The sequence below is a fragment of the Danio rerio genome, chromosome 5 (assembly GCF_052040795.2).
Source record: "Danio rerio strain M-AB ecotype USA chromosome 5, GRCz13ab, whole genome shotgun sequence".
Lineage (NCBI taxonomy): Eukaryota > Metazoa > Chordata > Actinopteri > Cypriniformes > Danionidae > Danio > Danio rerio.
In genome coordinates this window covers 8332414-8348324 of record NC_141025.1, presented here as the reverse complement: position 1 = coordinate 8348324, position 15911 = coordinate 8332414, and the positions used below count along the sequence as shown (strand labels likewise).

General features: G+C 34.1%; 2 protein-coding genes across 5 annotated transcripts in view; one reads left to right on the top strand and one right to left on the bottom strand.

The window, feature by feature from the left end:
- The window catches only part of bmpr1ba (bone morphogenetic protein receptor type 1Ba), a 146104-nt gene extending 131702 nt beyond the window's left edge, over positions 1 to 14402 (top strand). For all 3 annotated transcript variants that reach the window (XM_087251244.2, XM_087251245.2, NM_131457.2), the window contains 4 exon segments: positions 3880 to 4177; positions 4338 to 4513; positions 7487 to 7617; positions 13891 to 14402. In XM_087251244.2, the coding sequence (XP_087107370.1) occupies positions 3880 to 4177; positions 4338 to 4513; positions 7487 to 7617; positions 13891 to 14016 (731 nt within the window). In that variant the 3' untranslated portion in view covers positions 14017 to 14402.
- The window catches only part of smad4b (SMAD family member 4b), a 724234-nt gene that overhangs the window by 59929 nt on the left and 648394 nt on the right, over positions 1 to 15911 (bottom strand). The gene's annotated exons all lie outside the window — the stretch shown is intronic.

Below are 15911 nucleotides of genomic sequence, written 5' to 3'. Positions count from 1 at the left end.
CAGACTGATGTGACTGGAGTGGGGTGGGGGTGTTTTATTTATACATATATACGCCTTTTTTTAGGTGAGGGAATGGAAGCTTTGAGTGAGTTCCCCCACTTTTTCCCCTAGGACTTCAATAAGTCAAAGTACAGGTCTAGACTTAATGATGATCAACTTCAAGCCATACTGAGGGTCTCAACTGCTTCCGCTCTAAAGCCAAATGTGGTTCAGATTTGTGAGAAGAAGCGCTGTCAAGTCTCTGGCAGCAAGGAGTAGGCAAAAGATGCCATGTTCAGAAGAACTGTTCATAATCTTCACTCAATGTTCTATTAATGTTCAGGAAACTTCATGTTCAGAAGAAATAATTAAAACTGTTAATAATGACATTTGAGGACTTTTTTTTGTGAAATCCCTTATGCGGCCCAGCCTCACCCAGACTTTGCCTCCTGCGGCCCCCAGGTAAATTGAGTTTGAGACCCCTGTTCTAAAGCATTGATTTACACACTCTTTATTCAGTCAGAAAACACTTTACAATAAGGTTGCATTAGTTAATGGTAGTTAATGCATTTACTAACAGGAACACTCCATGAACGACACATTTATTCCTGTATTTGTTCATGTTTGTTAACACTAGTTAATGGCAATAAAGTCATTAATTTTTACTTCATGTTAATTCACAGTGCTTTAACTAATTTTAACAAGAGTGAGTTTGGATTTGAATAATGCATTGGTAAATGTTGAGCTATGATTAATAAATTCTGTACATGTATTCTTCATTATTAGTTTGTGTTAATAAATACAATAACAAATGAAACTTTATTGTAAAGTTTGACCCAAATAGTTTCTTAAAGTACTTTCTTAAATTTATATTTTAACTTAAAATATTTAATTATAATTTAACAACACATTTCTGTGCACAGTTTTTTGATGTTTATGCTCAGTTGGCATGCAGGCAAACACAACATGTTGAAACACATCGGCAACATTTTACAATATAGGTGTATTACACTGTTAGAATTTTACAGTTTTTTACTGCAAAAACGGCCAGTTTTATATATATATATGTATATCTAATCATACATTTGTTGTGGCTTCTATTCTTTTCTATTATCAGCATTTTATAATTATAATATAATTTTATTTAAATGTAATTATATATAAAACTAAAACTATAATATATTATAACTTAAAACTATATTTCGCATATATATATTATTATAAAATTATATTATATAAATATAAAACTGGCTGTTTTTGCAGTAAATAACTGTAAAATTCTAAGTATATATAGATAGATATATATAGATATATAGATATATGCAGTATGCGTTATTATCCGTTATTGTTGTAGTCTTGCACTTAGTAAAAGTATGTGTAATATATATATATATATATTACACATACTTTTACTAAGTGCAAGTAAGACTATAACAATAAATTAGATGAGGCCACACCCTCCAACAATAGTACAGTGGATAGAAAAGCTTGAATCTATATATAGAATGGAGTATATGACTGCTCAACTTCAATTGAAAATGGAAATTTTTAAACAAAGATGTGCACCTGTTACTTTGTATCTGAATAGGACATAATATTTCAAGCTCCTTTAAAAACTGAAAATAATGTTTTTTTTTTTTTTTTTGTAATTTGTTTTTATTTACATCTAGGGTTACTTTTTTCTGTCGTTTTTTTTAAATAATCGCTGCTGTCACTGAATGTTCTGTTCTGTAAAATGTTTTAATGTATAAAAATAAAGTAAAAAAGAAAAAAACTATATGTAAAGTTATATATTTATTTTTTAAAAAGATAAACAGATTTAAGGAGAACCAAGGGTCAACAGGGAGATTGCAAAAGACCAGCTTCTGCTGTAAACTTGACTGACTGATCTACTATTACATATCTACTATTTAAAAATATATAGACAAATGTAAAATACAGTAAAAAAAACCCTAAATCTGTTAAAATGTCGATCTTATGGCGGTTGAGTTTGCACATCTTTAATTTTCTATGCAAGAACAAAGCCTAAATTTGTGATGTTCTGAGGGTCAGTAAATTAACAGCGGTTTTAATGATATCCCTGTAAAGCTAAAGCCTGGACACGTCAGATACTCGTTTAACTAACTATTTTAGACACAATGGCCTTCTGGGAGCATGTCTGAGGGAACGCTCCAATTAATCCCGGAATTTAGTTCGTTAAAATAAAACATCCAAAATAAATCAGCCGTCTATTACTAATCTCTGCTTGGAAACATGGAGTGTGTTTGATCATTGGCCTAAATCTATGGCGTGTAAAGCGTCACACACTATACAGCATTATGGAGTATTAAAATAGGATTGAAAAACACAGTGAAGTTTGCAGCATCTCTACTGTTATTTAATTAGTGAACATGTAGTGGGTAATTATAGGAAAGATGAGCCATGCACAATTACACTGACTTGATTAGCAGTGCGTTCTCATTAATTAGCTGTTATCAGATTAATTATTAGGTGAAGTGAAGCGTGGTCTTGCACTGGTTTGATGCTGTGCTGTTTAATAATTAAAGCACAGGCTTGCGGACGCTGCTTTACCTGATTATACTCTACTGATTGTCACTGTTTTAGTAATCTTTAAAAGAGTGTTTAGTTCATATTTGTCTTGTTAGTACGGTTGTTGTTTATTCCAAACTGGGAAAATACTGTAGTCCTTAAGTTATGCTACATTATATGCTTTAATGTTTATGTGTGTTTGTGCGTGTGTTTGTGCGTGTGTTTGTGTTTGTGTGTGTGTGTGTGTGTGTGTGTATATATGTGTGTGTGTGTGTGTGTATATATAAATAATATATATATATATATATATATATATATATATATATATATATATATGTATATATATGTAAATATATATATATAAATAATGTATATATATACATATATATATATATATATATATATATATATATATATATATATATATATATATATATATATATATATATGCGTGCATGCATTTGAAGTCAAGTAAGTCTGCAGTTCCAAAATGACTAAAACCGAAGCTAAAATAATAAATAAAGAGATACATATAAGTATAAAAGACAAGAACATTTACAAAAAAAAAAAAAAAAAAAGATTGTAACGGAGACTTTAATTATGTAATACTAAATTCTATGATAGTGTTTAAATATAATGCTACATTTAATAATCAATTAAAAAAATAACATTTACAAAAAAAATAAATACTAAAATAACTGATGCATATGTGAAAAATGGATGCTACAAATTAAAGCATGACCTTCCAATTATTTAATAATCTGCAAATACACTCACCGGCCACTTTATAAGGTAGACCTTACCAGTACCGGGTTGGACCCGCTTTTACCTTAAGAACTGCCTTAATCCTTCATGGCATAGTTTTAACAAGATACTGGTAAATTCCTCTGAGATTTTGGTCCATATTGACATGATAGCATCACGCAGTTGCTGCAGATTTGTTGGCTGCACATCCATGATGCCAATCTCCCGTTCCACCACATCCCAACCATTGATACAAGGCAGGATGGATCCATGCTTTCATGTTGTTGACAACAAATTCTGAACCTACCTTGGTGGGGCCACTAAGGCACTCGGCCTGCAGCCTCGTGCCATCGCACACCTCCCACCAGTGCCATATCGCACTGCTACTCGTGTGATATTGCTCATATATATATATATGTATATATGTATGTATGTATGTATGAATGTATGTATGTATGATAATGAATATAATAAAATATAAAATGAAACATGGCTTTGCACTCATTTAATATTCTGCTGTTCTCCATAAATAAAAAGCAAAAAATGTATATGAAAATTGAATCCTAAAATAATTCTGACAGACATGTGTAATAATGAATGTAATAAGATGATGTGTGTGTTATGCAGGATTTATAGCGGCTGATATTAAAGGCACAGGCTCGTGGACGCAGCTCTACCTGATCACAGACTATCATGAGAACGGCTCTCTGTACGACTATCTGAAGTGCACCACGCTGGACAGCAGAGCCATGCTGAAACTTGCCTATTCCTCCGTCTCGGGCCTTTGCCATTTGCACACCGAGATCTTCGGCACGCAGGGAAAACCAGCCATCGCCCACCGAGATCTGAAGAGCAAAAACATCCTGGTCAAGAGAAACGGAGCTTGCTGCATCGCTGACCTCGGCCTTGCCGTCAAGTTCATCAGGTACTCAATTTTCAACTGCTTATAATGAAAAATCTATTAAAATTAATAAATCAACAAAAAACTATAAATAAATAGAATAATAATTAAAGGATTGACATTTTCAGTTTTCATTTAAGGGATTGCATTTTTTCCCCCAATATGGTTATCTGTCGTTGTGCAGCGACACTAATGAAGTGGACATCCCTCTGAACACTCGTGTGGGAACCAAACGCTTCATGGCTCCTGAAGTTCTGGACGAGACGCTGAACAGGAACCATTTCCAGTCCTACATCATGGCAGACATGTACAGCTTTGGCCTCATCCTGTGGGAGATCAGCAGACGCTGTGTCACCGGAGGTACTGTGGGGCTGCTGAATGCTTGATTCTGATTGGCTGAAAAGCATACTAGAGTGTGGTTATTCATTTTCTTCTCTCGGCTTAGTCCCTTTATTAATCTGTGGTCACCACAGCGGAATGAACCGCCAATTTATCCAGCATATGTTTTACGCAGCGGATGCCCTTTCAGCTGCAACCCATCACTGGGAAACATCCATACACCCTCAATCACAAATATACACTACGGACAATTTACCCAACTCACCTTCACCACGTGTTTGGACTGCGGGGGAAACCGGGAAACCCGCACGAACAAGGAGACAACATGCAAACTCCACACAGAAAAGCCAGCTGACCCAGCAGAGGCTCGAATCAGCAACCTTCTTGCTGTAAGGCGATCATGCTACCCACTGCGACACTGTGCAGCCAAGTGTGGTTATATTCAGATAAAGTAAAAAAAGTAGTTCCGGCAGGTTTTGAGTGCAGTTCTTGAATGATTTCAGCTGTTTCACAAATATATATATAATTAGAAGATATATATAATTAAACTGAATGGAAAAGCAGGACAGCCGACTGCAACAAAATAAAATTAGTCCGTTTTAAACATATTTTATTTTTTGTTTATTTTACTTTAACAATTATAATTGTAAAAAATTACTAGTGTTACAACATATTTGATGTAAGTCTAGGGTAAAAGGATTAACATTTAAAAGGTGTGCTACTTTCACAATGAGAGGGTGCAAGCAAAAGACACTGACAACAACACTGCCAACAAAAGTGATTTAATGTACAGAAAGTGAAACCAGAATAATGCCCAAATATATGTGCAAAAAGAAGAAATATTTACAATAATAAAAGCAAATTCAAGCAAAATTAGGTCACCTTAAGAGTAAGGGGAGGATATTAAAGCCAAATAAAAGACAGAAATATAACAAAACAATTCTAACTCATGAATAACCCCTTTCCTCACTAGGAAAAGAAGAAAAGAAAAGATCTTCAGCCGCTGACCTCTTACCAGATGTCTTTAACAATACTTTTTATATGTGTTTTCAAAATGGAAGTCCTACAACATCTTCCCTATCCACCTTACCCTGAGAAAAGAGTGAACTTATGGGCCAAAAAGTAACAAACAAATCAGTCGAAATAAAGACATACAAAAATCACAAAGTATCTCAAAATACTTTTGCAAGTATACAGTATTTGCAATAGTAATACAAAATAGTATTACCCAAACGAAAGTTAAGCAAAAAACGAAAACAAAAAAACGAGATCAAAGGAAAAAGCGCTCCCTCCACTTTTGATGGCATCATTTTTATATGCCCGAGCCACAGCGCCCAATGATGATGGACTGGCCTCCTGACCAATCAGCTGTTGGAAGGCGGGTCTAAAAGAAATGACAGGCTTGGAGAAAGCGAGAGAGAAAATATTTAATTAAATATTTAATTAAAAATTAAATTAATTTTTAATAATAATAATTAAAAACATTTATTAATAATCACATACTTTGCTAAATTGCGAATTGTTTTTTAAAAAATGTTTAAAGGGTAACCTATTATGGAAAATCACTTTTATAAGGTGTTTAAATACAGTTGTGTAGCAAAAGTCTGTGAAAATTCAGTGCATCGGAAAGAGTTCATAACACTTCACTTTGTCCACAGATTCTTATGTTACAGCCTTATTCCAAAACGGATTAAATTAATTTATTTCCTCAAAATTCTACACTCCATACCCCATAATGACAATGTGAAAATAAAAAACCTGAAAAATCACATGTACAAAAGTAAGACATAAAAATGATAGAAAAAGTGAAGCGCTATGAATACTTTCCTAATGCACTGTAACCAGCTTCTAATGGTACAAATTAATTAATTCTGTTTTTATATTCACACTTGCTAAAAACAGTCTGCAGAAACACTTTGATTGACATTCTTTCTTTATAAGTGTCATCAGAGAGGAGGATAGCCCCACCCATTAGTGACAATCTCTCCCTCATTAGCATAGACAGCCCTGAGTAAGAAGCAGCCATACATAATGTCTGTGACTTGGGCCGCATTTCCACTGCACTGTTCTCAATTCCGATTTTGTTCTCCCATGTGGCACAGATCGGATATGGCCCATGTACATGTAAGCAGGAACAAATCACATGGATTCCCATTTACTCAAATCAGATTTACGCGCCATTAAAAACCATAGCGAATGACGTCAAGTCTAACACTTTCTTTTCAGAACAGACTTCAGCAGAGTCCCAAAACTTAAATCTCATACACGAGGACTTAAACAGCTTTCATATTGTCATATCACAGGAATTAAAGCATGTTAACGAGAGCGAGAGAGCGCAGTGTTCGACACGTAACCAATAAAAATTAATATGAAACAAGTGCATAGCTACATCACATGCATAAATCACGCCATGGACATTACATTAAAGGTTAAAAAAGCCTATATATCAAAAGAAGATGGACAAATGAAAACCTTTCTGTCATAAACTAGAGTAAAACAGCTTGTCAAAAGCTGCGAACAGATTAAATACAGGAATAGAGAAAAGAGCAATCTTTAACTATCAGCTGTTAGTCAGCGCCCGCTCTTTTTTTTCTGGTCATTGCGCCTTTGCCGTATGCTATGTAAATGCAGACGATTGCATACGAGTCACTTTTAAAGATGATGTAAGCAGGTCATCAAAACATCGGACACAGTCACTTAATCGGATTGACCATCAAGATCTGCAGTGTAAACGCAGCCTAAGAGTAATTTTAAATGTTGTTTTGGATGCAAAAAACACAATTAGGATCAAAACCTAAAGGAGTCAGTTTCAAAGAGTTATAAAACATTATCTGTGTGGTATTTTGAACTGAATCTTTACATACACACTCTAGGAATATCAGAGACTGATTTTACATCTTGTAAAAAGCAGCATAATAGGTGCCCTTAAGTTTTACATAATTTGACATGTAGGAGAATTTGTCTGAAGTGAGATGTTGTGTGTTGTTTGTGCAGGTATAGTAGAGGAGTATCAGCTGCCGTATCATGATCATGTTCCCAATGACCCGTCATATGAAGACATGAGAGAGGTGGTCTGCATCAAGAGGATACGACCCTCCTTCCCCAACCGCTGGAGCAGTGATGAGGTACGTTTTAGCTAACTACAAAAAAAAAATTATATCTATATACAGTTAGAATTATCAGCCCCCCTGTTTATTTTTTCCCCAATTTCTGTTTAACGGAGAGAAGATTTTCTAAACACATTTCTAAACATAATAGTTTTAATAACTCATTTCTAATAACTGGTTTATTTTATTTTTGCCGTGATGACAGTAAATAATATTTTGCTAGATATTTTCCAAGACACTGCTATACAGCTTAAAGGGTCACGAAACACCAAAATACATTTTTTGAGCTGTTGACAGTCGTATATGTGTCCCACACTGCTATAAACACTATTAGGACACCTATATTTCACTAAAAGTGTAAATTGGTTGTTTTTGCGTTATTTCAAGCAAATTTGTACTTCCTGTTTGAAACGAATTTTTGAAGCTGCGTCACGGTCATGACATAATAGCGTTGTATTCCAGCGTGCAGACTGGGCGTCTGTGCCTGAGTGAGTCTTATTACGTCTTACAGTGTGATACATTAATGCATGAGTAAGGCTTGGTTCAAACCAATCAGCGCGCTCTATTGTGCAACTTCATTAATATTCATTACTGTCACAGTGTTTACACCACAAAGACGCCACGTTGTGTTGGCAAAACAAGCGTGAAGTGTTGCTTTTATAGTTTGCTGCAGTTAAGTTTCGTTTTCATTTCCTCTCTGTGAGAGCGCAGACTCACGTGTGGATTACAGAGTACGCGACGCTCGACAACAATAACTTACGTGTCTAAGGAGGAACATTGTTTACCTGAGAGCTGTTCTCATCTGCAAACGCTGAGATCTGGATTCGCTTGTAGTCTTCTCTCCATAAAGACGCGGCTCTAGTTGCTAGGGATTGTCCTGTCTCTACAGATTTGGTAAGTGAGCGACCAGTGCTCTTTGTTTATTCAGTTTGTTCGTATCGAATTAAGTTAACTATTGCACTGAGTGCAGAAATGTTAGCACCGCATTTTGTGACCGGAATAACACTTGTGGCTTTCTGATGCTACCTGCCGTGTGCATCTAAGTTTACGGGAAATGCAGAGTTTTTTTTCTCTCATTCGCCGTGCGGTATCAAACATTGCATGAAAAATACACGCTTAGAGCAGCGCCTCGAATCAAATATCTCGTTTGTTGCGAGGGGCATGAATGAATTCCCTAAATGAAAGAGCCAAACTGCAGTTAAAGTCCAACATTTAATAATTTGGCAAATAATTCGACTACAGATGTCCATGTAGGTTAAACACCATCACTTCCTCTTGTGTGTATTTTGACTGAAACTGGCGCGTGCCCAAATAGACACTCCTACACTCTCCCACTTTAGTTCCTCCGACACTCCCCCCTAAACAGAGCTGGACACGCCCACTTTTCTGACTTTTTCCAAAGTAGAGGTGTGAAAACACCCTGCTGAAACGAGGGGGTTTCATGGCCCTTTAAAGTGACATTTAAAGGCTTTACTAGGTTAATTAGGTTAACTAGAGAGGATAGGGTAAATAGGCAAGTTATTGTATAACGATGTTTTGTTCTGTAGACTATCAAAACAAATAGAGCTTAAAGGGGCTAATAAATTTGTCCTTAAAGTTGAGTTTAAAATTTAATAACTGCTTTTATTCTAGCCAAAATAAAACAAAAAAGACTTTCTCCATCAGAAAAAATATTATCACCCATACTGTGAAAATGTCCTTGCTCTGTTAAACATAATTTGGAAAATATATATAAAAAATAATAATAAATAAATTAAAGGGGGCTTATAATTCTGACTTATACTGTATATAAACCACAAAGCCATTTTCAATATTCAATATTATTAGCCCCTTTAAGCAATATTATTTTCGATTGATGTTACGCCCCATGAAAGGCAAGACTGCACACACAATGCTGCTTAAGAAATATATATATAAAGATTTTATTTTTACAATGATTTTCTTAAACAAAATTTGTCCCTTTTTTAACTTCAGGAGCTGACCAGGCCAAAATAATAAACAAAACCCCTCTAATTTCCCTATTTTTAGCAAAAGGAAATAAAATAAAATACACTTTCTTACCTAACTCCCTTGTCCACAAAAACAATCAATAAAAGAAGGTACAAAAGAAAATGGCATCAAGCTCCCTACTTACTATGTACAAATATTTACAATCAGCGAACAAATCCAAAAAGGGTAAAACAGCAGAGTAGTCAGTTAACAGGCAGAGGTCAGATTTACAATGTCAACAAAACAAGATCTAATGCATTAAATACTTTCACAGATTTTCCTCAGATACAATCATAAACAACAATTCAATTAATCTCACTAACACACACACACACACACACACACACACACACACACACACACACACACACACACACACACACAATTTCTTTCTATGAACATCAACACACCACTACCAACCACAAGTGAGCTCAAACAGCTAAACAGGAAGTAACAAAGGAAGAATTTAAAGGGAGCCTGTAGTCTGTTCTTTATACCTCGCTTAAATAATCTAAGATGTTTTGGCAGATCCTGGATCTAATAATCTTAATAACTGATCTCTGGCTAATTTGGTTCTTTAAACAAGTTGGTGAATCAGGTTAAAATGTCTGGATGAACTGATCTAAGATCAATGTTTGTGTTGTGAAGGACAGATCTATCAATCCCTGAAATCATGATCAGGAATGCAAAGGTTGGCTGATGGTGCAGCAGCGTAATGACATCATCTGATTAATATTCAGTTATCCATGTGAGCAAAATTACATCAAATTAGCAGTAAACGGTTTGTTAAATATGATACGCTAGAACTTTCCACATTTTTTGTGAGCTGCAGGTTTTACACTTCCATGTGTCACGAGTATTCATCATGTATTTCAATGCTAATCAATGTATTTAGTTCTACATTTAGAGAAGATTTTCTTTATTATAGTGGCCTGGGCCTACTCAACTTTTTTTTAATCGGCGTAAGGAATAACTGTATCAATTAATTTTGCATCAAAAAAGCATTTTGGTATCGGTAAAGATGTCTGTAACTTCTGCGAAGCATCAAATCACTGGCATATTAGCGATCAAAACACTTGCATGACTGCCTAATTTATCCTTTTTTAGAATAAAGTTGAATATTGTGCTTGTACGCAATTGTTTCTAAAAAGTTCATATCAATAATTGGTCCCATTTTATATTGTCGCTTATACCTGTGAACTTACATGGTAGTTAGATGTGTATGTAGTATGTAACTACAGTGTATGTACACACTGTTACATAGTATTTACTTGTATATCCACACAATATAAAGTGTAAAATGGTCACAAATTGCTGTGTAATACTTAACACCCGAGCCTTTGTGCAACTATTTAACAACAGCAAACTTCTGCCAAAAATGTATAAGTGTATATAGAAATATACAAATGCCTTATATTTTGTTTTAAGGTAAATTGTAGAATCACATCAGTAATTTACATTAAAAGGGTAGTTTACCAAAGATTGTGTTATTAATGTCCTGTGACACATTTGATCTTATACAGAGTGTGTTACATGTGTGTAGTTAAACTAGTAATACAAAAGTAAATACTATGTACCCGTGTGTACATACACTGTAACTACACACTACTTACACATCTAGTTACCGTGTAAGTTCACAGGTATAAGCGACACTTAATATTAAGTGGAACCCAATTATTTTTCTCTTTGAACCACAAGGGGGCAGTCTTTGTGCTTTTATTTTGGAGTGCAGATTGCATAAGTTTTATTAATAACTATTTTTTAACTTTATGTAACTTTTTATATATCTTTATAAAATATATGTACTATTTTCCCAAGTGTATACAACTACAGTAAGAAATTATCAGCATTTGGTACATCCTTTCAGTATTATCTTTGCTTGAACTGAACCAATCTAATCCTGTTTATATGAAATGATCCGGCAGGTTTGCCGAGCAGGTTTGAGCTACCAGAACTGTTGCTATGACAACAAGTCTCAGATGAGTTTTGAAGAACTATACGATCCTGGATCGTGTCAAATCGTCAATAACCAAATCCAGCTAATTGAGTAATCCACGTATGAAGAACAGACCCCAGGGCCCGGTTTTTCAAAAGTAATCCACTAGGATTTTGGATAAGGGATTGGATCAAATCTTGAAAATAGGTTTTTCAAAAGAAAAAAACGGATTACCTAATCGGATTAGATCACGTAATCCAATCTTGGTTTTGATCCCGATCAAACCTTTAGTTTGGGTTTTTCAGACCTTTTTTCTAGGATTTGGATCACTTTGATCCAAAAAACCTGGATTAAACTGATCCCATCAGAAGGGTGGATTTAGCGTGGATTTCTTGCCCAAAATGTAATGAAAACTTAAAAAATGTATTAAATAATACTATCTTTGGATCATGCAGTATCTTACGAGATATATTATTTATTCATAAAAAGGTTTTAATTTTATTTGTTCATCTGTCAGGCTACAGTGATTACATGCTTTAACGTATTCAGCCTTTCAGTATAGGCCTAGTAGAAAGTAGGAGTTTGGCCTCATAAAACAATCCCCCAAACAGCTGCCAAAATTGACCAAAAACAATAAATTTTACTCTCTCAATAATTGATTTATATATATATATTTATTACAATGATACATATTTTTTTTTAATAATATTTATTAGTGATGCATGCAATGATTAAAGATTAACCAAAAAAAATGCAAAGAATGGCAATCACTGATTTTCGAAATCACTTTTAACAATTGCAAAAAGAGACTGAAAGGGCAGAAGCACAGCTTCATCTGGCAGAGGAACAACTGACTCTGACCAAACTGCAGCAAACAAAGGCCAGACTTGAGATCCACCTCCTAAAGGCTACACTCAGACAAGCTGCTCTCTCCACATCAGATGAGGAAGTCTGGAATTATTGTGGAGTTTTTGACATCAAGTCTTTTTTTATTTACATCTATATTTGAAACTTATTATAAATATCCTCAATGTACAGTTGTGTTGTAGGTCTCAGATGAGCGGAGGGCTGAAAGAGGATGTGGTGGGGTTTTTCTTGTTTATATATATATATATATATATATATATATATATATATATATATATATATATATATATATATATATATTTTTTTTTTTTTTTTTTTTTTTTTTTTTTAAATGTGTGTGTTTTCATTTCACATAAAAAATAAAGTTATATTGACCCCACACTGGCTATTCTACTTGTTGCTCTTTACAGGCCTGTCTATCTATCTATCTATCTATCTATCTATCTATCTATCTATCTATCTATCTATCTATCTATCTATCTATCTATCTATCTATCTATCTATCTATCTATCTATCTATCTATCTATCTATCTCTCTATCTCTCTCTCTCTCTCTTTCTTTCTTTCTTTCTTTCTTTCTTTCTACATACTGATTGAGCACTGGTAATCCAGATTTAGTGATGCTGAAAGTTCCCATCCGGGTCAGATTGATCCAATCCGATGTTGCTTTAACAAACTGGCTAGAAAAGTAAACTGGATTACGTGATCACGGACCGCAAAAACAGGATTACTAAATCTGGCTCAATTTTATCCAGATTAAACCTTTTGAAAAATCGAGCCCAGGAGTCAGTTGATTAGGCAGGTTGTGGCATCAATTGGAGCAGGGGCAGGACCAAAAAAAGAGCAAGCAGAGAGAACAAATACACAGAACACTTCCCTCAAAAAAGTGCAGAATTAATACATAAAGGGACAAAACAATAGTCTAGAGAGCAAACTATCATTGTACAATGACTTGCCTAATTAACCTAACTTGCCTTATTAACCTAGTTAAGCTGAGTACTAGTATCTTAAAAAATATCTAGTACAATATTATTTACTGTCATCATGGCAAAGATAAAAGAAATCAGTTATTAGGGATGAGTTATTAAAACTATTATGTTATAAAAAAATGATAATTCTTTTTGTTGTTTTTTAATGCACAACTTAATGTAGTAGTCAAATTTTAAAGTGGATATATTTCTTAAATAAATTAAACTATAAATATTTAAGGACGTATTTATTATGTTAAAAATAAACATTTAAATTAATAACAATAATTGTATTCATTACACATTTTGTTTTTAGGACAACTTTTGTGCAAACTTTTGATGAACTTCAAATGTTAAATATATATTCAAAATAAAAATGCAAAAAAAAAAAAAAAAAACTATTTAAAAACAAATAAATAATGGACAAAAAATAAAAAGTCATCAACAGAATGATGCTAAAACAACACTGATTGAAATATATTTAATTTTTAAGTGTTGTGTTTAACCCTGTGTGTGCATGTATGTGTCCAGTGTCTCCGACAGATGGGGAAGCTCATGACAGAGTGTTGGGCTCATAATCCGGCCTCTCGTCTCACAGCCCTCCGCGTTAAAAAGACTCTGGCCAAGATGTCTGAATCCCAGGACATTAAAGTCTGAGAGCAATTCTTCACCCAAACCCTGAACTCACAGCAACACTCACACACTTGCTGGAAAATGCCACAGATCTCCTTCAGTGAGCAGATCTCAGCGCGGGACGTCCTGATCAAAGATATCCAGCCGTGAGGATGAGCTTGCGGGACGCTAAAAGTGGTAACACAGCAGGAGAAGTTGACGCAGAACTCAAGTTTTTCTGTATTTGAAAATGATTTTGTTGAATCGTGTCAGATTTCAGAGAACGATGGTTGACGTTCAAGTCATAGGAGCTGCGGTTTTCCCTCCTTTTTTATTTTTTTGGTGGGCTGTGCCTTATTTATTGTGTAAATATAGATGACGTTTTGAGATCTGCATTATTGTGCTTAAATAAATGTTGTAAAAACACTGAACATTCTGTTCTGCAATGTTGTTGTTTGACTGTTTTTTCTTACAATTCTGACTTTTACATCTCACATTTCTGTTCTTTTGTTTTATCATACCTCTGCAGTTCTGACTTTTAAATTTTTCTGAGTTTCATTTATTACAGTTTTGTCTCTCACAATTTTTCTTTTGTGTTGCAATTCTGATCTCAAAATTTAGAACTTACATCTCACAATTCTGTTTGTCTAATTTCTGTCTTTATATATTTACTTCTGAGTGTCTCTCACTGATACATCTCGGATATTTCTCACAATTCTGACCTTTATATCTCACAATTCTGACCTTTATTTCTCACAATTCTGACCGATATTTCTTACAATTCTGACCGATATTTCTTACAATTCTGACTTTTATTTCTCACAATTCTGACCTTTATTTCTCACAATTCTGACCTTTATTTCTCACAATTCTGACCTTTATTTCTTACAATTCTGACCGATATTTCTTACAATTCTGGCCTTTATTTCTCACAATTCTGACCTTTATTTCTCACAATTCTGACCTTTATTTCTCAAAATTCTGGCCTTTATTTCTCACAATTCTGACCTTTATTTCTCACAATTCTGACCTTTATTTCTCACAATTCTGACCTTTATTTCTCACAAGTCTGACCTTTATTTCTCACAATTCTGACCTTTATTTCTCACAATTCTGGCCTTTATTTTTCACAATTCTGGCCTTTATTTTTCACAATTCTGACCTTTATTTCTCACAATTCTGACCTATATTTCTCACAATTCTGACCTTTATTTCTCACAATTCTGGCCTTTATTTCTCACAATTCTGACCGATATTTCTCACAATTCTGACCTTTATTTCTCACAATTCTGACCTTTATTTCTCACAATTCTGGCCTTTATTTCTCACAATTCTGGCCTTTATTTTTCACAATTCTGGCCTTTATTTCTCACAATTCTGACCTTTATTTCTCACAATTCTGACTTTTATTTCTCTCAATTCTGAACTTTATTTCTCACAATTCTGGCCTTTATTTCTCACAATTCTGACCTTTATTTCTCACAATTCTGACTTTTATTTCTCTCAATTCTGAACTTTATTTCTCACAATTCTGGCCTTTATTTCTCACAATTCTGACCTTTATTTCTTACAATTCTGACCTTTATTTCTCACAATTCTGACCTTTATTTCTCACAATTCTGACCTTTATTTCTCACAATTTTGACTTTTATTTCTCACAATTCTGACCTTTATTTCTCACAATTCTGACCTTTATTTCTCACAATTCTGACCTTTATTTCTCACAATTCTGACCTTTATTTCTCACAATTCTGGCCTTTATTTCTCACAATTCTGACCTTTATTTCTCACAATTCTGACCTTTATTTCTCACAATTCTGACCTTTATTTCTCACAATTCTGACCTTTATTTCTCACAATTCTGACCTTTATTTCTCACAATTCTGACCTTTATTTCTCACAATTCTGACTTTTATTTCTCACAATTCTGACCTTTATTT